We start from the raw sequence: 27,801 nt of genomic DNA, 5'->3' as shown, positions 1-27,801 counted from the left end.
TAAAATCAGAACTCAGGCCAAGAAAATTATATTTAAATGTATTCTTCACTAGACAAAAGGGAAATAAATTCACTTTATGTGCACCAAATTCTGTTGCCAACTCAGATATTATCTGCTAAAAGTAGTGATAACATCACCACTGCATGCCACATAGCCTATGCAAAGATAAGAGCTATGGTGGGGCCCAATTGGTTCATTTAGTTTAGGCTGCCTACTGAAAACTACAAGAGGGTGGATACATGACCAGTCACCTTGCACTAGAAGAGTTGAGTAATGACCAATCTTTATTACAGGAAACTCTTGCACAAAAGCAAATTACAGGAGTTACAATATTTTACAGATATGCCCAGATATGAAAGGAATTGCAAAAATAGAAGTAAGGGGCGGATTCATCAAAGGCAAACAGACTGTGCACTTTGCAAGTGCTGTTGCACTCAATTTATCCCAGAGGTTAGTTAATGTGGTAACGATTCACTTTGTAAAGAATACCAAATCAGGTGCAGGGACAATAAAAAAAAGCAATTTTTGCTTGCACATGATTGGATGATGGAAATCATCTGAATTTTACAGCATTTGCTAAGGTCTGGGGAAAATGAATGCAGCTGCATTTGCAAAGTGCACAGTCTGTTTGCTTTTAGTAAATCCACCCCTAAGATTCAAAGAATAAAACACATATGTATTTGTTTAATCCAGATTTCGTAAATGCTGGGGTCTTGTTAGATGGAGGCTGGCGTTAATTCTCCACAAAACCATACTAAAAACTACAGGAATAAGAAAATCATCCTATGTGCCGCACATAGTAGGAAGCTGCAGGATATGGACTGTCAGCGAAAGAAAACATATTTTATGATGAAAAGCAGCATTTAACACAAGTAATTTTCACAGCAATCTCTTACCCCAGAATATTTCCTTACCATGTTTATGCAGGGATAAGACCAATTTGTGCAACAGCCAATGTGCCCAGAACTATGCATATACAGTGGATATAAAAAGTCTACACACCGCTGTTAAAATGTCAGGTTTTTGTGATGTAAAAAAATGAGACAAAGATAAATCATTTCAGAACTTTTTCCACCTTTAATATAACCTATAAGCTGTACAACTCAGTTGAACAGCAAACTGAAATCTTTTAGGTGGAAGGAAGTAAAAATAAAAAACTACAATAATATGGTTGCATAAGTGTGCACACCCTTAAACTAATACTTTGTTGAAGCACCTTTTGATTTTATTCCAGCACTCAGTCTTTTTGGGTATGAGTCTATCAACATGGCACATCTTGATTTGGCAATATTTGCCCACTTTTCCTTGCAAAAACACTCCAAATCTGTCAGATTGTGAGGGCATCTCCTGTGCACAGCCCTCTTCAGATCACCACACAGATTTTTGATCGGATTCAGGCCTGGGCTTTGGCTGGGCCATTCCAAAACTTTAATCTTCTTCTGGTGAAGCCATTCCTTTGTTGATTTGGATGTGTGCTTTGGGTCATTGTCATGCTGAAAGATGAAGTTCCTCTTCATGTTCAGCTTTCTAGCAGAAGCGTGAAGGTTTTCTGCCAATATTGACTGGTTATTGGAACTGTTCATAATTCCCTCTACCTTGACTAAGGCCCCAGTTCCAGCTGATGAAAAACCAGCCCCATAGCATGATACTGCCACCACCATACTTTACTGTGGGCATGGTGTTCTTTTGGTGATGTGCAGTGTTGTTTTTGCACCAAACATATCTTTTGGAATTATGGCCAAAAAGTTTTACCTTGGTTTCATCAGACCATAACACATTTTCCCACATGCTTTTGGGAGACTTCAGATGTGTTTTTGCAAAATTTAGTCAGGCTTGGATGTTTTTCTTCGTAAGAAAAGGCTTCCGTTTTGCCACTCTACCCCATAGCCCAGACATATGAAGAATACAGGAGATTGTTGTCACATGTACCACACAGCCACCCAGTACTTGCCAGATATACCTGCAGCTCTTTTAATGTTGCTGTAGGCCTCTTGGCAGCCTCCCAGACCATTTGTTTTTCTCGTCTTTTCATTAACTTTAGAAGGATATCCAGTTCTTGGTAATGTCACTGTTGTGCCATATTTTCTCCCCTCGATGCTGACTGTCTTCACTGTGTTCCATGGTATATCTAATGCCTTGGAAATTCTTTTGTACCCTTCTCCTGACAAATACCTTTTAATAAGTAGATCCCTCGGATGCTTTGGAAGCTCTCTGCGGACCATGGCTTTTGCTGTAGGATGCGACTAAGAAAATGTCAGGAAAGACCAACTAGAACAGCTGAACTTTATTTGGGGTTAATCAGAGGCACTTTAAATGATGGCAGGTGTGTACACTTATGCAACCACATTATTTTAGTTTTTTATGTTTACTCCCCCCCTAAAAGATTTCAGTTTGTTTTTCAATTGAGTTCTACAGTTTAACCTGACATTTTAACAGGGATGTGTAGACTTTTTTTATCCACTGTATATTCCTAAAACATCCTTGCCCCAGAAAGAACTTGTGATCATGATATACTTTATTCGAACAATGGATGACTGCACAATCCAGCATTTGCTGAAACTTCTTTATTGCATTAAAATGTGGTACAAAAAAAGCAACAGATTCCTAATGCATTTCACAGTAGCTCTTATTCATAGTATGGTTTGTGAACATAATGGATACTCATCTGAAATTTCTCTTGATGATGGTTTTAACTAGCTTATAATTGTTGTATGTACTCATATATAAGTGATTTGGCTATCTTTTATGCCTCTTGATTTAAAATAAATCTATAATAATAAAAAAAAATTTAAAGTAAGACTGAGACTATTTGGCAAACTCAGCGCTATTTCAATCAGTATAATATAACTTACTAGTAGATGCCTTTAAAACTTTTCAAGGTACTCAGTTTAGGAAATATTTCCCAACTCCTTTGGTCTATTACATCACTCAAGCGAGAGCATTATTCTTATTGACGGCACATTATGTAGAGCAATGTGCTGTGTTTACGTCAGCATTACTCCTCATCATTACAGTGTAATCCCGCAAGAATGTTGCCAATTATTGGTTCCTAAAACCCCATGTGATTAGCTATGTCATGGAGGATGTTTACACAGTGACATACAGCAGCAGCATAGCATTGGTCAGGTGGTGTAAAGCACCAAAGTTTTGCCAGAAACTGAGGCTTGGTTTACTCTTATAACAAATGTGTGAAAAACCCGCTGCGAGATATGAGAAAAGGCAGAAGTATAAGTAGAAAAGGCAAGGGAAGATTTCTGCGAAGTTTTCAGCCGGGATGGACAAAATTACAAATAAGTTTCAGAAATAGTAAGAACGCTTATAAGATGCTCTAGCTTATCCCATTGAATTTGAAAGTGCATTATATTGTGGTAATATGTTTTTTTCTGAGTTAGCTGTATTGAGTTTACTACTGCTTTAATTCCTGATGCCCCAGTCTGCTGAAGTTTTTATACATTGCTATTTGCATAGGGTATGAAATCCTCTCAGTTGAGAGTGCTCAGCTATGGTTACTGGACACTCGAACACCCAGAGTTAAATTGTGGGAAACAGGGGGCTTACTGTATATTTAAGTGCCCCAAACTTGGAAGTATTGTTTTTGTTTTCCAGGATCCAGCAGTAGGTCAGGGAGGTAGGGGTGTGCAATTTAGGTATCTTAGGGTGCCTGCCATATAGCCTTACTCTAAACATTTCATGTTTTTTTTCCATTATTACAGGTTTAAGACTAATCAATGTATATTGCTGGAATGAAAATGCACTCACTTACAGCTGTTCTAGATTTTCTGTAGCTGATTCATTATGAGGTTCCATATCACAAACACTGCATAAAACAACATTTTTGTCTTAGTGCAGAATACCTGGCAGAGGTAATATTTTAGTGTGCTGTTTATTCCTAGTTGCCAGACAGCAGACCTGTGTGGTCTAACATCTGGTGACATTCAGTATCTGTCTGACCTCCACATCCAGCTAATGCTCAAAGCCTCTTTTGTCACTGGAGTTTGCTTGCTTCTGTTTTCTAGCCTTTCACTAATCAGCATCTAGTTTTCTTAAAAATATACAATGATTAGATTAAAGCTAAACATAAAGAAGTTTTTGATTATAGGAAGGACCATGAGTGTTTAATTGCATGCCAGACTGACCATTTTCAGTCTGTGTATGAGTATTGTGGAAGACAAATTTGAGGCATGACCTTATCATGTTGTTCTTCCTCTGATTTGACCAATGTTTTACAAATTTTATTTATATTGCCATCCATGAGTTAAAAGCTTTAACTGCATTATAAAATAACAGATATACAAAGAAGACATTACTATGGATAGCCCTCAAAACAAAGAAGAGTTTCTTTTGATCTTTCACTGAATTACACAACATTTGTTGCTAATATTTACATTGCATATGTTAATTATGACCACATTTCCACTATTTTTAAATTATGTTGCCTATTTTTAAAACTAGGCCAGTGTCTAGTTTAGTTAATGTTATGTTCAAAATATTGGGCTGTAGAATTTGGGTTTAAATAGTATCGAAAGCATTCTGTGTAGTAAGGTAATAACTCAATTAAACACATTGCAGAAATACATTAGCCTGGTGTTAAGCATTTTGGAAATATATCCTGGTATATACATATATGCTTGCGTGTTCACATACAGTGAGGAACAGAAGTATTTGAACACCCTGCGATTTTGCAAGTTCTCCCACTTAGAAATCATAGAGGGGTCTGAAATTCACATTGTAGGTTCATTCCCACTCTGAGAGTCAGAATTAAAAAAAAAATTCAGGAAATCACATTGTATGATTTTTAAAGAATTTATTTGTCTTGCACTGCTGAAAAGAAGTATTTGAACACCTAAGAAACAGCAAGAATTCTGGCTCTCAAAAACCTTTTACTGTGCCTTTAAAAAGTCCACTTCTACTCCACTCATTAATCTAACTTAGTAGCACCTTTCTGAGCTCTTTAAAGACACCTGTCCACCCTACAGTCAGTCAGACGCCAACTACTACCATGGGCAAGACCAAATAGCTGTTAAAAGACACCAGAGACAAAATTGTGGACCTCCACAATGCTGGAAAGGGCTACTGGGCAATTGCCAAGCAGCTTGGTGAAAATAGATCAACTGTTGGAGCAATTGTTAGAAAATAGAAGAGGCTAAAGACGACTGTCAGTCTCCCTCGGACTGGGGCTCCTTGCAAGATCTCACCAAGTGGGGTATAACTGATGATAAGAAAGATGAGGAATCAGGACAGAACTACAAGGGAGGAGCTGGTCAATGACATGAAGAGAGCTGGGACCACAGTTTCAAAGGTTACTGTCGGTAGAACACTACGCCGTCATGGTTTCAAATCATGCATTGCACAGAAGGTTCCCCTGCTCAAGTCATCACATGTCCAGGCCCGTATGAAGTTTGCCAATGACCATCTGGATGATCCAGAGGAGGCATGGGAGAAAGTCATGTGGTCAGATGAGACCAAAGTAGAACTTTTTGGTCTAAACTTCATTCGTCGTGTTTGGAGGAAAAAGAAGGATGAGTTGCATCCCAAGAACTCCATCCCTACTGTGAAGCATGGGGGTGGTAACATCATGCTTTGGGGGTGCTTTTCTGCAAAGGGGACAGGACGACTGCACTGTATTAAGGAGAGGATGAATGGGGCCATTTATTGTGAGATTTTGAGCAACAACCTCCTTCCCTCAGTCAGAGCATTGAAGGTGGGTCATGGCTGGGTCTTCCAACATGACAACGACCCGAAGCACACAGCCAGGATAACCAAGGAGTGGCTCCGTAAGAAGCATATCAGGGTTCTGGAATGGCCTAGCCAGTCTCCAGACTTAAATCCAATAGAACATCTTTGGAGGGAGCTGAAACTCCATGTTGCTCAGCAACAGCCCTGAAACCTGACAGATCTAGAAGAGATCTGTGTGGAGGAGTGGGCCAAAATCTCTGTTGCAGTGTGTGCAAACCTGGTCAAGAACTACAGGAAACGTTGGACCTCTGTAATTGCAAACAAAGGTTTCTGTACCAAATATTAACACTGATTTTCTCAGGTGTTCAAATACTTATGTTCAGCAGTGCAAGACAAATAAATTCTTTAAAAATCATACAATGTGATTTCCTGATTTTTTTTTTTATTCTGTCTCTCAGAGTGGGAATGCACCTACAATGTGAATTTCAGACCTATCCATGATTTCTAAGTGGAAGAACTTGCAAAATTGCAGGTGTTCAAATACTTCTGTTCCTCACTGTATTATATTGCTAGGCAGACATAATGACTATTTATTACTCAGCCTGAAAGGTCTCCAGTCTGCCTCTCTTTTCTCCAGTCTCTAACTGGTGTTCTCACTTGGATACAACAGGCAGTGCTCTTTTCTGGCTGAAATCAGTTTTTTGCACTCAGATTGATTAACAGGTGAATAATATTTATATATCTAAGGCACTCAATTTAGAAGGCAGTTCAGTGCACTGTACTGGTACCTGAATAAAGACATTCTGCTTGGTGCATGATCCTTCTAATGGTCTTGGCCATATTTCCAGTTTCCAGTCTTTAGTCTTTACCATTCCACCTTGCACCAAGTGATGACTTTCCTGTATCCAGTATCTTAATTTGCACCCATTGGGGTTGATTTACTAAAGTCAAATAGGCTGGTCATTTTCCAAGGGAAGTTGTACTTTGTGAAAAATGTGGTGAAGTTTCACTTTGCAAAGAATACCCAATTACGTGCAAAAATAATTAAAAAGAAAACATTTCTGTTTGCAAATGATTCAAAGATGGAAGTCAACAGAGCTTCACCTTATGCACTAAGCTCTGGGACAAACTCAGCTGTGCTTTGACTTCAGTTTCAGTTATTTTCTGCTACATCCATTCTAGTACCTGCCCACAGATCCAGCTGTTCCTGAACAAGTCTTGCCTTGTATCCTGCTTGCTGTTGAGTTGTTTATGAACTCATGATGCCTTCATGTTTATTAGTACTGTGGGGTTCCAATGGGGTAATTTCAAGCTAAAACCATTGAGCTTCCTTACAATTAAAGAATAACCTTCCCTATAGCGGGTAGTGGTGAAGATGGCACTTCTTAGACTCAAGGCCTTGGTGAGAACCTAAACCTATCACTGGCAGAATAGAGAGTATCGCTGTCACCTGAGAGTATGGGGTGGATTTATTAATGAGGTACAGGCTGTTAACTTAGAAAGGGAAATTTTACTTAGCAAAAAGAACATTTCTAAATAATGTAAGTTAATAAGATAAACCTGTTCACTTTCAATACTGTAATATGTATGCGATAAATTAAAAAAAAAACAAGATTTTTGCTACCATATGGTTTGTTTATTGGAGTGAACATGGCTCAGTGAACGTTCATCTTATAAAGTCAGCCATCACTTTGCTAAATAAACAGTATATATTTCTTTTGTAAGTAAACCATATCTCTACACATATAGACACAGTCTTCTGAACCAGTTTGAGTCTTGGTAGCATACCTTTTTTTAACAAATTTTGACACCCATTGGCATAGCCAAATCTGACAATCTGGCTATTTCACATCTATTTCAAACTACAAAAACCTTTATAGTATAGTAGCTGTAATCTCTTTTGGTATTCAGTATCGAGGTGGATTTCAGCTTTTAAAGCTGAATAACAGGCACAGCCAGTATTGTTGGATTAGGTCTAAACCTACATAATCTTCTTGATAATACAAGTGTCTTTTGATGTTCTCCTGTCAGTAAGAAACAAAATAAGTCCTCTCCAGATGTCAGATATATTTCATGAGGGTGGAGGAGGACAGTTTCTAGTGGAGACGAAGAAAAGAAAACAGGCGACTTGAAATTCTACAAATTTAGGGCTTTTAAACAGAGATCAAAGATGTGGAAGCACATGTACAAACTTTGTATAAACATGTGCACAAACATTTTTTATGAATGGCTGTGATTGATAGTTTGTCACAACTAATCATGAATCAGCAGAGTCTAGGGGGCCCTTCTGCTGTAGGTTCATGGTTGTTGAAGTGACTGAGAATTTATAACTTAAGAGAATTAATCTACTGTGAGGGCTACCGATGTTGGCTAGCTGCAATCAGTTCTTTTTTTACCATAACCCCTAAAATCTGTGACAGTTACAGGGTTAAAGGCCAACTTCACCAAAGTGTTGTGTTTTTCAGAATAATTAATAAATCAATAAACACATGATTTAGGCGGTAATTGGGCTTTTCTACAAAATAAACTTGTCATTTGATCATGTTTATTTACAATGTGCCACTTGGCTGAAGTGTTTATTTGAGGAAATACAACATTTGTGAAACACCAGTTTTGCAGGGAAAAAATCCCCTCCAAATTAGCTTTATACATAGTAAGAGTTTTTTATCTAATTGTAAATTCTATCCTGCTTCAGCTGTTATGAAATGTAGGAGCCATTGTAAATAATAATGTTACACTTAATATTAACACTAATATACTGCACTAAAAATAATAACAAAACACAAGTTATGTATAGAACAGATACATTATTTATTATTATTCTGCAAAACATAAAAAAAATTGAAGTTGTAAAACATACCGCTTCAATAAAAAGAAATCCTGAAGACTTCTGGTTCCGGCGCTGTGTGAGGATGGAGTGATCCGTCGCTGATCCCTGCCCCGCTGCCATCTGCACTTTGAAACCGCGCCAGTGCTCCGGTTACCTGGACGGATTGTGACCCTCCAGCACCAGGGAACCGGATGGATCGCTTTCTGGAGCACTCCACTCCCCGATCATCGCAGGACTCCCGGCGGGATCATGTCACAGGGCCAGAGATGACATCCAAGATGGCCACCGCTATACAGCAAGCACAGCATACAGCTGTTCACTCTTCTCCATCTCTACAGCAGGTGGAAGACAGTGATTTTTTACACACCAGGATTGCTCAGGCCGTGGCAAGCATACTCACAAAGTGGTACAGCAGGGCATGGAACAGCTGCGACAGGAGAGTCACAGTCAGACTTATAGGCTGGAGGAAGCAGAACTGCATATTTCCTCTTTAGAGATGCAACTAATTCAGGTAAACACAGCCATTATTACACAGGGGGGGGGGGTACCCCAATCTGTACTTGACAAACTAGAGGTTTTGGAGAACAGATCTTGTAGGAATAACCTACGTATTATAGGACTGCCAGAATCCTACAAACAATCCTCTTTAATAGAGCTCTGCAGCCACCACATCCCTGAAGTTCTGGGCCTTCGCTATCCATCCACATTGTGGAAAGAGCCCATTGTGTGGGCCCACCGCAAGATCAAGAACAACAACTTAGGCCAAGACCAGTCATTGTCAGATACCTAAACTATGCAGATAAACAACTTATTCTGCAATGCTATCGCAGGGGCGGGAACTTTTCCGTGGACAACCAGAAACTACTTCGCTGGAAGTGTCGAAACAACGCAAGTCTTTTGCCCCAACCTGTTCTCTTCTCTACCAGCATAATCTGTGATTCTTCCTATCCTACTCTGCGATACTGCGTCTACTCTGTCCTGAAGATGAAGTTTTTCCTTTCTTTTACTTGGTGATCCTGCCAGTAACATACTTCGGACTGGTTCACACAAGCTGCTTTATTGCAGTGCAGTGGCTGGTGTGCAGTGCAATTTGGCAGAACAGTCATGCGTTGAGCTGAGCTCTGAGCTTGGTGGATTGATTTTTTTTTTTAAAGCAAACTTTATTAAGATGTCATAAAGACATCTCATAAAGTTCAATTGCAGGCCCCACACTGTGAGGCCATAAATTGCCTCTCACTGTGCTGTGCTGATAAATAGTACTGTACGCAATACCTTTTTTTAGTGCACTGTGCCTGCACACCATCACAACGCAGTGGTGTGAACTGGGCACATAGGAGACAAGGCATTTTCCCTTGTCCATGTGGTGGGACTGCGGTAGAATAGCCATCCAACTCAAAACAGTCCCACCCTATCTGGTGTGAATGTACCTTCACTGTCCTAGGGTGACAATGCTTACTCACTGCATTATATCTACAGTGGATATAAAAAGTCTACACACCTCTGTTAAAATGCAAGGTTTCTGTGATGTAAAAACACGAGACAAAGAGAAATAATTTTAGAACTTTTTCCACCTTTAATGTGACCTATAAACTACAACTCAATTGAAAAACAAACTGAAATCTTTTAGAGGGGGGAGTAAATATAAAAAACTAAAATAAAGTGGTTGCATAAGTGTGCACACCCTCTTATAACCCAGGGATGTAGCTGTGCTCAGAATTATGCAATCACATTCAAAATCATGTTAAATAGGAGTCAGTACACACCTGCCATCATTTAAAGTGCCTCTGATTAACCCCAAATAAAGTTAAGCTGTTCTAGTACGTCTTTTCTGACATTTACTTAGTCGCATCCTACAGCAACAGCCATGGTGCGCAGAGAGCTTCCAAAGAATCTGAGGGATCCCATTGTTAAAAGTATCAGTCAGGAGAGGGGTACAAAAGAATTTCCAAGGCATTAGATATACCATGGAACACAGTGAAGACAGTCAGCATCGAGGGGAGAAAATATGGCACAACAGTGACATTACCAAGAACTGGACATCCCTCTAAAATTGAATAAAAGACGAGAAGAAAACTGGTATGGGAGGCTGCCAAGAGGCCTACAGCAGCATTAAAGGAGCTGCAGGAGTATCTGGCAAGTACTGGCTGTGTGGTACATGTGACAACAATCTCCCGTATTCTTCATATGTCTGGGCTATGGGGTAGAGTGGAAAGACAGAAGTCTTTTCTTACAAAGAAAAACATCCAGGGCAAGCTAAATTTTGCAAAAACACATCTGAAGTCTCCCAAAAGCCTGTCGGAAAATGTGTTATGGTCTGATGAAACCAAGGTTAAACTTTTTGGCCATAATTCTAAAAGATATGTTTGCCACAAAAACAACACTGCACATCACCAAAAGAACATCATACCCACAGTGAAGCATGGTGGTGGTAGCATCATGCTTTTGGGGCTGTTTTTCTTCAGCTGGAACTGGGGCCTTAGTCAAGGTAGAGAGAATTATGAACAGTTTCCAAATACCAGTCAATATTGGCACAAAACCTTCAGGCGTCTGATAGAATGCTGAATATGAAGAGGGACTTCATCTTTCAGCATGACAACGACCAAAAGCATGCATCCAAATCAATAAAGGAATGGCTTCACCAGAAGAAGATTAATGTTTTGGAATGGCCCAGCCATAGCCCAGACCTGAATCTGATCAAACATCTGTGGGGTGATCTGAATAGGGCTGTGCACAGGAGATCCCTTTCGCAATCTGACATATTTGGAGTGTTTTTACAAGGAACAGTGGGCAAATATTGCCAAGTCAAGATGTGTCATGCTGATAGACACATACCCAAAAAGACTGAGAGCTGTAATAAAATCAAAGGTGCTTCAACAAAGTATTAGTTTAAGGGTGTGCACACTTATGCAACCATATTATTGTAGTTTTTTATTTATACTTCCCTCCACCTAAAAGATTTGAGTTTGTTGTCCAACTGAGTTGTACTGTTAGGTTACATTAAAGGTGGAAAAAGTTCTGAAATGATTTATCTTTGTCTCATTTTTATGCTTCACAGAAACCTGACATTTTAACAGGGGTGTGTAGACTTTTTATAACTACTGTATGGAGTTAAAACCCTTGGATAGAAAGTGTGTTATAACTATAGAACACCTTTCTCTCTCTTTGTCTCTGTAGTCATAATGTACTTTGATAACATTTTTGATATAACACTGTAGATCACACAGTACAGCAGGAGCAACATATTTTGTATAACATTGTGAAGAGAGATGACAAAAAAATAATAGTATATTTACCAGACCAAATAGAAGCAAATAAGAGAACGTCATTGTTATAGTTTACATACAATTGATTAGTCATCTACATTCAATTACAAACTGGAGCTATCAGAGCTGTGACTTTTTTTAGATTCCTATAATTGTATTATATTTTTAAGAAACACATGATTGAACAAATATATATGTTTATAAGGCAAACATTTTGCAAGAACAGAAAATGTGTTATCACTAAGTGTAATATTTCACCTAAAATGTGTGAAATACAAAACCAATATGTTATGCTATACGTAGATTTGACAATGTAAAGAGATGAAAGAGGCTGCAGACATCACTGTCTGCACTAGGATCTGCCCCAAAACACATACATATGTATCATCATGTCACAGCGAACCTCTGAACATTCCTTTTCAACAAAGGCTTCTCATTGACTGAACTCTGGCTATAAGGATTAAAACAAACATTATCAATTATCCATTGTGACATTCACTTTTCATAGTTTGACAATTGATACTTTAAAACCAGGCTAAGTTGTCTAAAATGATGAGACTAAATAATAACTAGGGTGAAGAGTTTTCATGGGGCGGAAATGTATGTTTGCCTGCAGCATTACCAGTTTTCCAGACAAAGGCAATTTGTTTTGCTTGACAGCATAATTGGCCAGAAATATTTAGATATAGGTATCTATACACGTGAAAGCCAGGATGACTATAGTATATCAGTAGAATTTAATACAATACAAAAGTCTTAGTTCATAAATAATTCTAAGTACATATTTCATAAATCTGCACATTTACACACTAATGTTTTTTGCACAAAGTAGTTCAGCCTACATTGGTGTTCAGCCTTGTTTGTTGACATGTGGTGCAACCCATTCAGAAATGCCAAATCTCAATACACGAAAAAAATGAACCCGCATACTTTGGGGGTCAATACAGTACACAGCAAAACACAATACATATGTGCGTTGCTGTGCATTGAAGGCTAGGTGTGTTGGTTAACACTGTATATGTACTATGGGGCATCATTCAAATGAATAGCATTGCATGAGATGAATTAGAAGGGGAATTAGAAGGGGTGGCTGTACATGGTTATCCACCAAAGCTGCATAAAGCATCCATGCACCAATGGACATCCAGTATGCTCCAAATGTAGACAATGTTCATTTGGAGCACACATTCATGCACTTGCAGGTGCTTTATGCAACCCACAGCACATAACCACATACAGCCCCATTGTCTAATTCAGTGTTTTTCAACCACTGTGCTGCGGCACACTAGTGTGCCGTGAGATATTGTCTGGTGTGCCGTGGGAAAAATTGCAATTTCATCCGTAACATGTGGCCTCGGCTCACAAATAGACCAATCATTAGAACAGCAATGGGCAAACTACGGCCCGCAGGCCGTATACGGCCCGGCGGACCTTTTAATCCGGCCCGCGGAGCGTGATACTGTCAGGATGATCTGTCCCCCTCGACGTATCTGCGCATGTGCCGGAGATCGCCGTTCGGCTGCTAATGCCTGATACTGGCACATGCGCAGATACGTCGAGGGGGACAGATCCTCATAGGAGACAGATTTTCATGCTACACCGGAACGGCGAGAGGAACGCGCGGAGCAAAGGTAAGTGAATTGACACAGGGGGGCTTGGGGACTTAATATGGGGGATGAATTAATATGGGGGATGAATTACTATGGGGGATGAATTACTATGGGGGATAAATTACTATGGGGGATGAATTACTATAGGGGGGATGAATTACTATGGGGGATGAATTACTATATGGGGGATGAATTACTATGGGGGATGAATTACTATATGGGGGATTAATTACTATAGGGGGGATGAATTACTATGGGGGATGAATTACTATATGGGGGATGAATTACTATAGGGGGGATGAATTACTATAGGGGGGGTGAATTACTATGGGGGATGAATTACTATATGGGGGATGAATTACTATATGGGAGATGAATTACTATATGGGGGGTGAATTACTATGGGGGATGAATTACTATATGGGGGATGAATTACTATGGGGGATGAATTACTCTATGGGGGATGAATTACTATATGGGGGATGAATTACTATGGGGGATGAATTACTATATGGGGGATTAATTACTATGGGGGATGAATTACTATATGGGGGATTAATTACTATGGGGGATGAATTACTATGGGGGATGAATTACTATATGGGGGATTAATTACTATGGGGGATGAATTACTATGGGGGATGAATTACTATATGGGGGATAAATTACTATGGGGGATGAATTACTATATGGGGGATTAATTACTATGGGGGATGAATTACTATGGGGGATGAATTACTATATGGGGGATTAATTACTATGGGGGATGAATTACTATGGGGGATGAATTACTATATGGGGGATGAATTACTATGGGGGATGAATTACTATATGGGGGATTAATTACTATGCTTACTATGGGGGAATATTACTATACTTACTATGGATGACACATACACATCATTCATCTACTCTTGGTCCGGCCCCCGGGTCCAATTATAAAATACTTTATTATTTCATAATAAAGTAATTATAAAATAATTTCTTTGTGTTTGATTCCTATTCAAGAGAATTACTTTATATATAGTCAATATAGGCACAGAGGTAAATTTTTTTAACATTTTCTAATGGTGGTGTGCCTCGTGATTTTTTTCATGAAAAAAGTGTGCCTTTGCACAAAAAAGGTTGAAAAACACTGGTCTAATTCATCTTAATGGGGGATTGTACACAGAAGCAGCAGGTCCTTGGACCTGTACGTTGTACGGCAATGTGCAAAAAGCCTTAAGCTTTTGACTCATTGACCAGCTACAAGTTTGCAGATCAGAAGTTCTGACTTCACTTACTGCACACTTAGTTCAAGTCAGTGACCCAGAAAATAAATACTTTTTTTTTTTTAACTTTTAATAGCTATAGCTTTTAGTGTTTTTTCTTTTAATTGTGAAAATAATTACGAAATATGAGACAGTAATGCTTATAAACCCTAAATTGTTACAGTGAATTAATAATAATTGAACATTACATTTGCATTTTTGTAGATGAATACCTCTTTGCTGGGACAGCTTCAGATTTTCTTGGCAAGGAAACTACATTTACACGTTCTCTTGGACCACCTTATGACCATCATTTCATCAGAACCGATATCTCTGATCATTACTGGCTTAATGGTAAGGTTGCTTATAATCATCATATTAATAAAAAAGTACCTGTGTAGAATATGTTCTCAATGTGTCTTGCGCATGAATAAAAAAATGGATGCTAGCATATTGGGGAATCATCAGATCCTCTTCTGTCATGTAAATAGGATGTAGCCATAATATGCTGCAAATAATTTATATTGCTTTTGCAATATCTTCCACATTTAGTGAATGGTATTGTGCATCTTTAGCTGCTTTACAGGAGGAAGGTTTTCTATAAAAATGTGTTGCATTGCTCATTGTAGTTTGATATATCTTGATTAATATCGTCAATGTCATCGATATTGATGGTTATACTCATTTAAAGAGAGTTTGTGAAAGGAAAAAAACCCTGTCAGGTTTTTATTGCTGTCTGTGCGCTTACTGGGGAGATTAACACTTGCTAGTGGTCCAGATGACCATTGTCTCCAATACAGAATGTGAAGGGAAATCCAATATTTCTGTCATAGGAACAGGAAGTAAAGAGAAATTCTCTAATAAGTTTTGGGGACCACTTTCTAAGAGGGGAATTCCCCTCACAATGTAGAGGTCTCTTCCTACTTCCTGTTGTTTCTCTGAACTGGAAGTCAAGAGATATTTTGCTAGTAAGACACTAAGGGGGTTATTTACTAAAAACTGGAGAGTGAAAATCTGGTACAACTCTATATAGAAACTAATCAGCTTCCAGGTTTTATTCTCAAAGCTTAATTGAACAAGCTGAAGTTAGAAACGAATTGGCTATAATGCACAGATGCACCTGGATATGAGTGCTCCAGTTTTAGTAAATCTACCCCCACAAGAGACCAAAAACATTTAACACTAGTGTTCTTTGAACAAGACAGCATAAAACATGTTTGGGGGGCTTAGGGATCCCCCCCCCTTCTTCAAGTCTATAAAACTGATACAAATTTTATACACAAATATTGAAACATAATTTATCATAACTTTTTCTGTATCATTTTTTAAGTGGCAAATATTGTGTATCAAATTTGTATCTGTTTTGTAGCCTTAGGAAGGGGAATATCACTGAGCCCCCCAAATGCATTGGCTGTTTTATATTGTTCTGTTAAACAAACCCCATTATTAAAAGAATTTGGACTCTTAAGTTCATTGGTTTGGCACTTTCATTGAACTTTGTAAATGTGGATTCCAAACTCTGAATCCCCCACTCAAGGGGTACCCTTAATTTGCCTGACCATCTCTAATCATAAATTACTAATGAGATGAAGCCAGGACCCCAGTTAAACATGTTCCAGAGAAAAAAGAAAAAAACTTTGTCGTTTCTTAAAGTTTAAATAAAAGGTTTTGACTTTACATACGCTTTAGGGTTTGAGTCATATTTTTCTTTTAAAGCAGGCATATCAATATCAAATTAAACAAAATGTTAAATGAAGTAAATTTACCCGTAAGATATAACTTTAATACTACTGAGGCCATCACCTACTCAAAGGGAAAAAGACACGATGTTTTATGACTATCATGCAACTTATAATTTAAAATGACATTTCAAGGAGCTACCCCTATCAAACAACCAATTTTCAGCAGCTTAGTATAGAAATGTCAGACCAAAAAAGTTTCAGGTTTCTGTGGGTTGCTTGCTTTTCCCTCTTCTGGTATAATTCCTAGTACTGTATGACAAAACATGGGCAATTCTCAGTTTCCATTCTCACTGCAAATTACATAATATAATGATATCTGATAGATCAGCTTAGCATATAGTACAGTGGTTAGATGAAAAAAAAAAGAGGAATTAACATTCTTACATGCGTCATAATTAATTCACAGTACCAAGGAAGGAAATGTGTGTGCCAAAGTAAATAACCAATAAGCCTACTTCAAAAAACAAGTGCAACTTGTATACCAAATTAGGTGGTATGACTATTGCACCAATAAAAATGTCATGTAGTTTGTACCAAATTAACAAAAGTCATGCACAACATTACTATAGTTGAAAACCTTCTAAAAAGTATGCCAAATGCAAACCGGTGTATAGAAAAAAAAGAGCATGTTTCAGCTGATAATGCAACATTTGTAAAAGTTTTGGATGAAAGGGTTACATTGGCAGATTTTTGTGATTTTCTTGTTGAAAAATTAATTTAGATAAATATTGAATAACAAGGCTCAATCGGAATTGCAAAAAGAAAATCAGAAGTATTGAAATGTTGCATGTAAAAAAAGGGTTACATAAATAAGTTAAATAATTTAATAGTAAATGTGTATTATATAATAAAAATGACAGAGCAGGGTCCGGTGTATGTTAAAGCGCACAGTGCACAGAAGTCAATGGCTAAAGACCTCCAAACTTTGTGCGGCCTTCAGGTTAGAACAACAACAGTGCGTAGAGAACTTCATGGAATGGGTTTACATGGCCAAGCAGCTGCATCCAAGCCTTACATCACCAAGTGCAATGCAAAGCATCAGATGCAGAGGTGTAAAGCACGCTGCCACTGGACTCTAGAGCAGATGAGAGGTGTTCTCTGGAGTGACGAATCACACTTCTCTGTGTGGCAATCCGATGGACGTGTCTGGGTTTGGCGGTTGCCAGGAGAACGATACTTGCCTGACCGCATTGTGCCAAGTGTAAAGTTTGGTGGAGGGGGGATTATGGTGTGAGTTTTTTTTTCAGGGGTTGGGCTTGGCCCCTTGGTTACATTGAAGGGAACTTTTAAGGCATCAGCATACCAAGACATTTTGGGCAATTTCATGCTCTCAACTTTGTGGGAACAGTTTGGAGTTGGCCCCTTCCTGTTCCAACATGACTGTGCAGCATTGTATGAATCAAGGTCCCTAAAGACATGGATGAGCGAGTTTGGGGTGCAGGAACTTGACTGTCCTCAACCAGATAGAACACCTTTGGGATGAATTAGAGCAGAGACTGGCAGCCAGGCCTTCTCATCTGACATCAGTGCCTGACGTCACAAATGCGCTTCTGGAAGAATGATCAAACATTCCCATAGACACACTCCTAAACCTTGTTCACAGCCTTCCCAGAAGAGTTGAAGCTGTTATAACTGCAAAGGGTGGGCCAAGTCAATATTGAACCCTACAGACTAAGACTGGGATGCCATTATAGTTCATGTGTGTGTAAAGGCATCACAATACTTTTGGCAACATAGTATATATACACTATATTTTCAAAAGTATTGGGACACCCCTCCAAATCATATATGTACAACAATTGGTACCAACTATATACAGTATTTTTCTTCATAAATACCATACATTTGGATATCATCTTTCACACCAACATTCTACTTCTGTGACAATGTTTTTCTTACAAAAATACATCTGGATGCAAGATATGTATTTATTTTTAATGCTTTACACCCAAAACCTTTTTTTCATACCACATTTCTTGCTCTAAATCTCTTTTCTGCTTTTATATTTCCCTAAGCACCAAATTAGAAATCTACCAATCAATATTAGGCTAGTTGATTTAGCACTCTTTGCATAGAAAAAATATTCACTTTAGAAACTGCAGCACTATTTTCCATGTGTGCAGTTTTTGTTAATTCTGTCCAAAGTGTCGACTGTCAACCTCTATTAACATGTACTGATCCTATGTTTTTCAGGAGCAAAATTTTTTGGAGCCTTTTCTATCCCAGACACATACAACCCTGATGATGATAAGATTTACTTCTTCTTTCGAGAGGCATCCCCAGAAGGCAGCGCTTCTGAAAAAACCATATATTCTCGAGTTGGAAGAGTCTGTAAGGTGAGAATGATTAAAATAGGGTTTTTATTTGTCTCATATATTAAAAAAGAACCTTAATGTTGTTCTTGACAGATTCCCCATATAAGAACATGTGACATCATTACTGCCAAAAACAAATAAGCTAATCCCCTTCTGTCTGATTAGGGAAATTAGGAAAATGGGTCTTGCTGGTAGCTAAGAAAATTGGTTACACCTAGGTAATAGCAGTTGTCTGTAATTTGATACCAGTAGAAAAGAGAACCAGTGCAAGGGAATAAAAAAAATGATTGTAAATGTAAATTAGTAAGAAAATAAACAGGGAATATAAAAAAACAGGAAATAGAGACACTGAAATGCAGAAATGCTTCACTTAGACACTGCTAAAGTGTTTACATGGATGACATGCAACAATTAAAGTGGAGTTCCAGCCCCTGCCACCTACCCCCAAAAAATTAAAAGTCAGCAGCTACAAATACTGTAGCTGCTGACTTTAATATTGGGGCACCTACCTGTCCATGCATCTAGTGGTGTCCTCACCCCGAGCCAATTTTTCAAACGGCTGCCGGGTGCTGGTGCCACCATGTTGGCTTCACCGCCAGTTTCCTACTGTGCATGCACCCCCAGTTTCCTACTGTGCAAGCACACTGTGCTGTGTGAATGGGCTTCAGTCCACTGGGACCTTGAAAATGTCCCAGAGGGCTTTGGGGGGGGGGGGGTGCAAACTTCCAGCTCAGTGGGGGAACCACCAAAATCAGGTACCCTCTCCTCCCTCTCTCCCAGAAGATGCCAAATATGGCAGCGGAGGGGAGGAGGATGCAGAAAAGTGGAAATTTCAATTTTTGGGTGGATCTCCGCTTTATGACATACAGTGCATGTGAACAACTTCCCTAGGGCCTTGACAGCCTCAAAACCTGGGGAATTCGTATGCAAATGTTATTTTTTCCTGGTGAAGTAAGGCCTGGATAACCCTTTCCTATCTCTCTTGTCTCCCTCATTGGTCAGTACTGTTACCCATATGTCAAACTGATGGGCCAATAGAGAGGTTTAGAAGAGGATCCATATCACAACTTCACAAAGGGTTTAGGGCAGGGTGCCCAACTGGTAGGTCGTGGAGCCCTCTGATTTGGCCTACGACCTCCTGTCTTAGGATGGCGGGTTGGCAAGCCCAGATCGCGTGTGTTGGCGACCCACCGTCCCAGAGCATCAGTGTTGTGAATTAATCCGGTGGTAGAGGAAGCATGCAGCTGAGAAAGGAGCAGAGTCGCATAAGCCGATGCTTCCTGTGTAGCTCTGGGTCCTGTCACAGGTAGAGTGATTTCTGATGAAAGCAACAGCCGGTGATACCTGGTGAAAGGGTGATCCCTGAAGGAAGACTTATTAAAGGTCAGTTTATTACTAAAATCACAGTGTATATATGGGTTTTTCTGTTCTGTAGTGGTTATTGGGCTGCTTTCAAACTGCGGGTTACTTGAATTGAGCCATAAACGTCTGTTATTACGTGTGGATTTGGTGCTCCTGAATGCAGGAGTTTTGGCGTGCTTTCAGAAAGTGCACCACAGGTGTACTGCACAGCGCCCGCAGTGCGGGTAACCTCAGAGCATTAGTGTGAAAACAGCCTTAGGCCCCTTTCATATGATCCAGTCCACCTGTCCATCTTTCATGCGGGCTCAAGCGAACCCTCTAGTCACCTCTGTGGAGTGGAAGATGTAAACAGACTTGTGTTCGTTTACATCCGCCTACCTCCAATCTTATCCTATCAGCCACTCGCTCCGCTCATTGTGGCCCGCGATCGGTTACCAAGACGCTTAAGTATCCCTCACTCTTCAGACATTTGGGTACACCTGGTTTAGGGATTCCAGTGTGCTCTTGAAGATATTTTAAGGTTTATGAAGGTACAAATTGGTGCCAGCATTTTTATTCATATTACCAATTTAGGAGATATATAAAGAAGAAAAAAGGTCACAATTACAGCTGAACTCCAGCTAAGAAAATAAAAAATAAAATTGATACCCCAGTAGTACGCTATAGAACAAACAGAAAGTTCACAAGCATTGTGTGATACTTTTGTATACCCTTTATTAAAAATAGTAAACTCTGTTGTTCACAAACATCCTTTATAGACTTGCTGTATGACATAAAATAGCATTCAGGAAGAGATCTGACATCAGAGCTTTTGAAACCGGTAAAAGGTAATCCGTGGCTGAATGCTCTCTAACAGGATCCACTACAGGGATCTCTCCTGTGTGGTGAGGGTTAAGAAGGTCGTTCCTAGATGCTATTTTATTTGATATAGCAAGTCTATAAAGAATGTTTGTGAGTACCACATTTTACTATTTTTAATAAAGATTTTATGAAGATTTTACAATGCTTGTGCACTTTCTGCTTGCTCTATAGCATCTTAATAAAGAGTCCCAGTATGGAGGAAGCCCTGCATACAGTGTATTAGGAAGTAACAAAGTCAAGGATACTGTAAATTGCACAGTGTTTGTATCTAAATACCCCAGTGGTAGTATAAAAATATCAACAATTTCTGCAATACTCACCTTTAATCCAGAGCAGTAACTAGCAATACTTCCTTTCTACCACTAGATGTCCACAGTCCTGCGGGAGGAATGACAGCCAGTTTAATTCAACCCACTTCCTGGCTGTCATGGTGTCTTCAGTTTGGCTGACTGAGGGGCTTTGATCCACCCCAGAATATTGGCTTGCTCACATTTGCAGCTTCTGCTACCTCCGTTTCTACACAATTACATTAACTAGTATTACCACATGCTAGAGAGAAAACAAGAGTCTTGGGACTTTGTATTAGAAATAAATGATTCCAGGTTCCATAGCTTTATCCAAGTTTTAAAGTATTAAGGGTAATGAGTGGTCACTAAATACTTGGTTATTATAACATAAAACCTAAATATACCTTAATTTGAGGAAATATATTGCTAGTAATCCTTTTGCAAATGAAACATAATCTAGAATGGGTAGTTTCAATCTAAATTCTGTACTCAACCTCTATACTTTAAATGTCTGTGACTGTAAGCATAAAATTCAGTCCTTGACTGCTGAAATATCTCATGCGTTTGGAATTACCTTTAATATTACTGCAGTGAGATGTCTCTACCAGTAAGTACTGGCCCCATTTCTGTCCCTCTGATGCGTTCCCTAAGGGGACATCTGTTGCTTACTGCAATCTGCTTCCTATTTGGTATAAAGCCTAGAAAATTATAGAATCCTTACAATAATTTGCCTAGAGACAAACATCTGGGGCTTTTCCAGTTTAAACTTTGCGCCCTGTACAGTATGTATTCTTTAAACACATCTCCAGTGAGTGTGAAGAATGCTTTGCTGTATGTTATTTTAACACACGAAAGGTAATAAGAAGGTAAGATATAATGCTTAGCCAGACTCAGCAAAAACCTACAGTTTTTATGTTTTAAAGGCACATTCCCTATTCTTAGTAATAAAAACACTCTATAACTGCAAACAGAAAATATCCAATATGTATTACATTACAGAAGCAAAGTGGAAAAATGTAGTTGCCTTCCTTCACTTCGAAAAAATGTGTAGAGCATTAAAACTGAGCTCCAAAAAAATATAAAATTCAAACATTAACACGATAATAAACTCAAAAGCAAACAATTATTAAATTGCAGCTTACCAATTCTTTGATGTGATGTCTGCATTCGTTTTTTATTTAGGCTTTCTTTCTTCATATTTTCATCCCCCCTAGACTGACAGTGCTGCTTTCCCTGTGTGCTCCTTCATCCAGAGTGGGGGCACTTTAACACAGGAGTTGTGTTAGTGGCCAGATCAGCAGGTGAAAATGGAGAGAAAAAAGCCTAACAATAGAAAACAAATGCAGCCAGAACATTTAACAACTAATAAGCTGCAAAACAGTATATTACATTTTTGTTTTTGGGTTTATGACTACTTTAATGCAACCCTGTATTCATTAACCACTTCCCGTCCGCCCTATAGCAGTAATACTGCTACAGGGAGGCACGGGTGCACAAAATCACATATATATACGTGATTTGCAATTAGGGGGCATGCGTGCCGGTATTTGTGGTCTTGGCTGTCAATCACTAGGTCCTGACCGGTGATTACTCACCGGCACCCAGTGATCAAGGATCATTACCAACGAACGGAGAGAACTGTAAGTAAACAATACAGTTCTCTCCCCTGTCAGCTCCTGTACACACACACAGCACACAGTACACAGTAAAACAGCACACAGTTAACCCTTTAATCGCCTCACATATTAACCCCTTCCTGCCCAGTGCCATTAGTACAGTGTCAGTGATTTTTATTAGCACTGATCACTGTATTGGTGTCACTGGGGATGTCAGTTCTCCTCAGTGTCAGAATGCCCACTGCAGTCCCGCAGTTTTGCTATAAGTCGCTGATCGCCGCCATTACTAGTAAAAAAAAAAAAAAAATCCCAGTATATATACCGCCATTTGTAAATGCTGTAACTTTCACGTAAACCAATAAATTTACATGTATTGGGATTTTTTTTTTTAGCAAAAGCATGTAGCGGAATACATTTTGGCCTAAATGGATATCATGTTTAATAGCAAAAAGTAAAAAATATAGTTTTTTGCTCAAAATTTTAGTCTTTTTTTTTTATAGCACACAAAATAAAAAATGCACAGGTGATGACATACCATCAAAGAAAGTTCTATTCATTGAAACAAAGGACATAAATTTAATTTGGGTATAGCATTGCATGACCGTGCAATTGTCAGTTAAAGTAATGCAGCACCATAATGCAAACAATGGCCTGGTCAGGAAGGAGGGTAAATCCTTTGGAGGGCAAGTGGTTAATAAACCAGTATTTTCTTAAATGCAGCTAGTGTAAATAGCTGAATTTGGCTTGGCATCAGCCTCTTTATAGCAGCGCATGGACAAGAAGAGATAGGGAAAGGACTGGATACAGGTGTGCTGCATTCAAATATGCTAACAGAGAACATGCTGACTGGAGGAGAGAGAAAGAGTGAGGAGAGGTGTGAGCTTATCACTCCTTTTCTTCACACTTGAGTGTTTTGTGTGTTTTGTAGCGTGAAGCTCAAAGCTCCAAAAATGCTCAAACGTACAAAAATCAATTGTCCCTTAAGGTGCCTGTTCACACCTGATTGCATGAACAGGCACCATAGAGAACAATTGATTTTTTAAGTTTGAGCATTTTTAGAGCGTCAAGCTTCGAGCTTCAAGCTACAAATTGCTCAAATGTGAATGCAGCCTTAGAGCTGCTTCACGCTGCCCGGTGCTGACCCATTGTGCTTTGGGCAAGGCGCACTTAACCCATGGTTAACTACACTTTTATAGACTTCTATGATGTCCCACAGTTTTAGTGTGGTTTCAGAAAGCTCTCCAAAGATGCAGCATGCAGGAGTTTTGGTGTGTTTTCTGTAACCGCACCAAAACCGTAGAACCTCATAGAAGTTTATGGGAATGTGCAGATAACCTGCACAAAAAATATTGGTTAACTGCGCTTTAGCGCAGCAGGGCAGTGTAAAGCTTCGCCAAATGTAACAAAGTGGTGTCATTCACCTGGCTGTGATGTGTGGCAGAACTGTGTAAATCTCAGGCCAGACTGGTCAGCAATTAATTCCATCTGACTGGCCGAGCCGTAATGACATCACTCCCACGCATGCGCACAGGAGTCTCGAGCCACAACACAGTGCTCTGAAGGAACAACACGAGTATGCGCTTTCATCAGAGCAATGTGCTGGCTTTCATAAATCTCCTTAATCGTGCATGTTTAGGAGATATTCATTTTACCTACAGGTAAGCTTTATTATAACCTTACCTGTAGGTAAAAGATACAAACGTCGGTGTACTTCCACTTTAAAAGAAGAGGAATTGTCTTGGGTCACACGTAATATACACTAACAATAAGGATAGCTAATGAGCAGAAAAAGCCAGGCAGATCACAAGTTAATGATCACTGATATAGCTAATGTACCTATCTGAGTAATACAACTTTAATTTTTAAAATTTTTTTTATTAATAACCACTTGCCCTCCAGAGGATTTACCCCCTTCCTGACCAGGCCTTTTTTTGCAATACGGCGCTGCTTTAATTTAACTGACAATTGCGCGGTTATGCAACACTGCACCCAAATGAAATTTATGTCCTTTTTTTCCGACAAATAGAGCTTTCTTTCTATTTGATCGCCTGTGCATTTTTATTTTTTGAACTATAAACAAAAAAAGACCGACAACTTTGAGAAAAAAAAAACAATATTTTTGACTTTTTGCTATTAAACATGTCCAGTAAAAAAATGTAAAAGATCTAATTTCGTTATAAATTTAAGCCAAAATATATTCTGCTACGTGTCTTTGCTAAAAAAAAATCCCAATACGTGTAAATTAATTAGTTTACATGAAAGTTATAGCGTTTACAAATGGCAGTATATATACTGGAATTTTTTGTTTTATTTTTTTTTACTAGTAATGGCGGCGTTTAACGACTTATAGCAGGACTGTGGTGGGCATTCTGACACTGGGGGGAACTGACTTGGTGTCACTGACATCCCCAGTGACACCAATACAGTAAGCAATGCTAATAAAAAGCACTGACACTATACTAATGGCACTGGGCAGGAAGGGGTTAACATGTGGGGCAATTAAAGGGTTAACTGTGTGCTGTTTCCCTGTGTGCTGTGCAAGTTTTGTACACTGTAAGCACACTGTTTTTTATGGCTCTGCTAAGCAGAGCCATACAAAGCAGTGTATAGGAGCTGACGGGAAAGATCTGTGTCATCTCTCCCTCATCGGAGATACTCGGCGATCACTGGCTGGGACCCCGTGATTGACAGCCGAGGTCGCGAATGGCGGTGTGGGTAGGGTGCGCGCACCCCCCACCCGTAACTGCAAAATCACATATATATATATGTGATTTTGTACACCCATGCCGCCCTGTAGCAGTATTTCTGCTATAGGGTGCCGTGGAAGCAGTTAATAAAAGAGGGCTACATAAAACTAGTGATATATTTGACATGTGCTTGTGATGAACTAATGCATCAATATCTGGTTCAATGGATGTAGTAGCAATCCTCAATGAATTCTCAAGGTGCTCATCAGATATTTTGGTTCTAATTTCGCCCTTTGTGTGCTTCATCCTTGTAAATAGTTGCTCACAAATATAGGTGCTGCCAAAAACTCATGATATGAATAAAGCGTGATTGTGAAGAGTGGGATATTTTTCTTTTGGGAAGATATAACCTATAAAAGTCCAGTAAAGAGACATTTTTAGAAAAAAAAACATCTTAATGCAACATTTTAAAGTGAGCGTACGATTTTGTGTTGGATTGCATTCATGATCTTGGCTATGTTTGACAACTCTGATTTAGATTATGATGCTGTAAGCCACTTTTTAGGAGGTATTCATGTTTAATTCTACGTAATATTTTGTAGCTATGTTTTGCTGCAGTGTCAGTACTTTCAGGGTGAACTTAAAAAGCTATGAACATACTCTATAAAATAGAAAGCATTTATACAATGATTTTTTCTGACATTTTTCCATGGTGAATGTTAGCTAAATCTAAAATTGCCTCATAAGCCAATGTAATTAAATACACACTGAAGCCAAAATGTGTATTCAGTGCTTACTAGCAACAGCCACAACATTGTTCAGTGTTCCAGATTATTTAAGGGTGAAGATTTTTTTAGCATGCATAGCTGATGAGACATTAAATACTACAGAATCGATGTTTCTATGCAGTAAGAAAAACAAACACATATTCCATTACATTTTAAATTAATTGGAAACATGACTGGTGAGAATGGGAGACAGCAAAAAAGCATAATTATAGATGACAAGAATTTTCAGCAAATTACTATAGGACCTTCCAAGCTACATTTGGGCATCCTCATTAGCCTTCTTTCACACGGCTGGCCTCAAATGTCCACCTAAATTCCATAATACAACTGCAGCGTGCTGGTCAAATGCTGTGGCAAATTTAATGTGGCATATCTAGTTGACAGGTGGCACTCTCTGTCAAACACAGCTATACAGTGGGACTGGACTATGCCACAACTGCAACTCAAGTGTCTGGCTTGTAGTTGCACCAGGTTCCTGCCATTGTAAACTGCTGTTCAGAAAAAAAAAGGCATTCATGAGATGGCAGGATCCCTTCTGAATGTCTGACAGTGGCTGCTTAGCCGCATTCCGAAAAACAATCCACCACAGATCACTAAACCTAGCTTTACTGAAGCCTGTGGAATTTTAAAATAGTAGCTCGTGTATTGCTTTCAGTACTTTTGCATTGTTTGACAAATGCAGCATTTTTTCAGCTTACATCACTTGAGACACTTCTAAGTCATTCAGAGTTCAGTGACAGATACACCTGACCTGCTGTTGGCCTACTCCTGACCTGTGTTTGTCCTCTTTCTAAGCTGCATCAACTTTGCAATCCCATTGAATTGTATAGGGAAAAAAGTTCTGATGCTAACCAAAGCCAACTGGCATGGGCCTTATTCTTGGAGAAATCAGACATTTTTTTTTAGTTTTAGCAAACCTCCAGCTTTTGTTATACTTTACATAGTTCGTTTGGGCCAAGGTGGCCTAGATGAACTATGTTCCTCACTAACATGTGAGGCCATTGGATGTGTTGTATATACTGTATGTAGGTGAGGCTATATATGAACTAAGTAAGGTATAACAAAATATGGAGTTCGGTTTTACCTGGAAAACCAAAAGGAGATGTTGTATCATGCAGACTTTAGAGGCACCCACATGGTAACATATAAAACAAATCTTTTTTATTCATATATATATTTAATAAGCAAGCATTGACATAAAATCAGCTTCACATAATCCTAGCAACAAATAAATCGGCCTCATCTGGAAGGGTTACGTTGCACTCCCAGTTGGTAGAGTAACATGTTCATAATTTATGATAGTACATTAATTTGCAATTTGCTCAATGCATAGAAGCTGGGGGTGGGGCAAGCCTGAGATCTCAAGGTGTTTCCCAGAAACAGGTTCAGAGTTCACTGACAGGTACATTTGACCCTCAGTTGGCCTCCTCCTGACTTGCATTTGACCTCCTAAGCTGCATCAACTTTACAATCCCATTGAATTGTATAGAGAGAAAAGCAGTTCTGATGCTAAC

At 39.0% G+C, this 27,801-nt stretch overlaps 1 protein-coding gene across 2 annotated transcripts in view; it reads left to right on the top strand.

The window, feature by feature from the left end:
* SEMA3D (semaphorin 3D) overlaps positions 1-27,801 on the top strand; it is a 260,951-nt gene that overhangs the window by 136,511 nt on the left and 96,639 nt on the right. For both annotated transcript variants that reach the window (XM_089685964.1, XM_089685971.1), the window contains exons 7-8: positions 14,855-14,983; positions 18,565-18,707. In XM_089685964.1, the coding sequence (XP_089542090.1) occupies positions 14,855-14,983; positions 18,565-18,707 (272 nt within the window). The remainder of the gene's footprint in view (positions 1-14,854; positions 14,984-18,564; positions 18,708-27,801) is intronic.

Source organism: Staurois parvus, unplaced genomic scaffold (genome assembly GCF_062004578.1).
Source record: "Staurois parvus isolate SC_StPar_1 unplaced genomic scaffold, SC_StPar_1.0 ptg000019l, whole genome shotgun sequence".
NCBI classification, from domain to species: domain Eukaryota; kingdom Metazoa; phylum Chordata; class Amphibia; order Anura; family Ranidae; genus Staurois; species Staurois parvus.
Note: the sequence above shows the minus strand (reverse complement) of the source record. Positions and strands in the feature narration are given on the sequence as shown.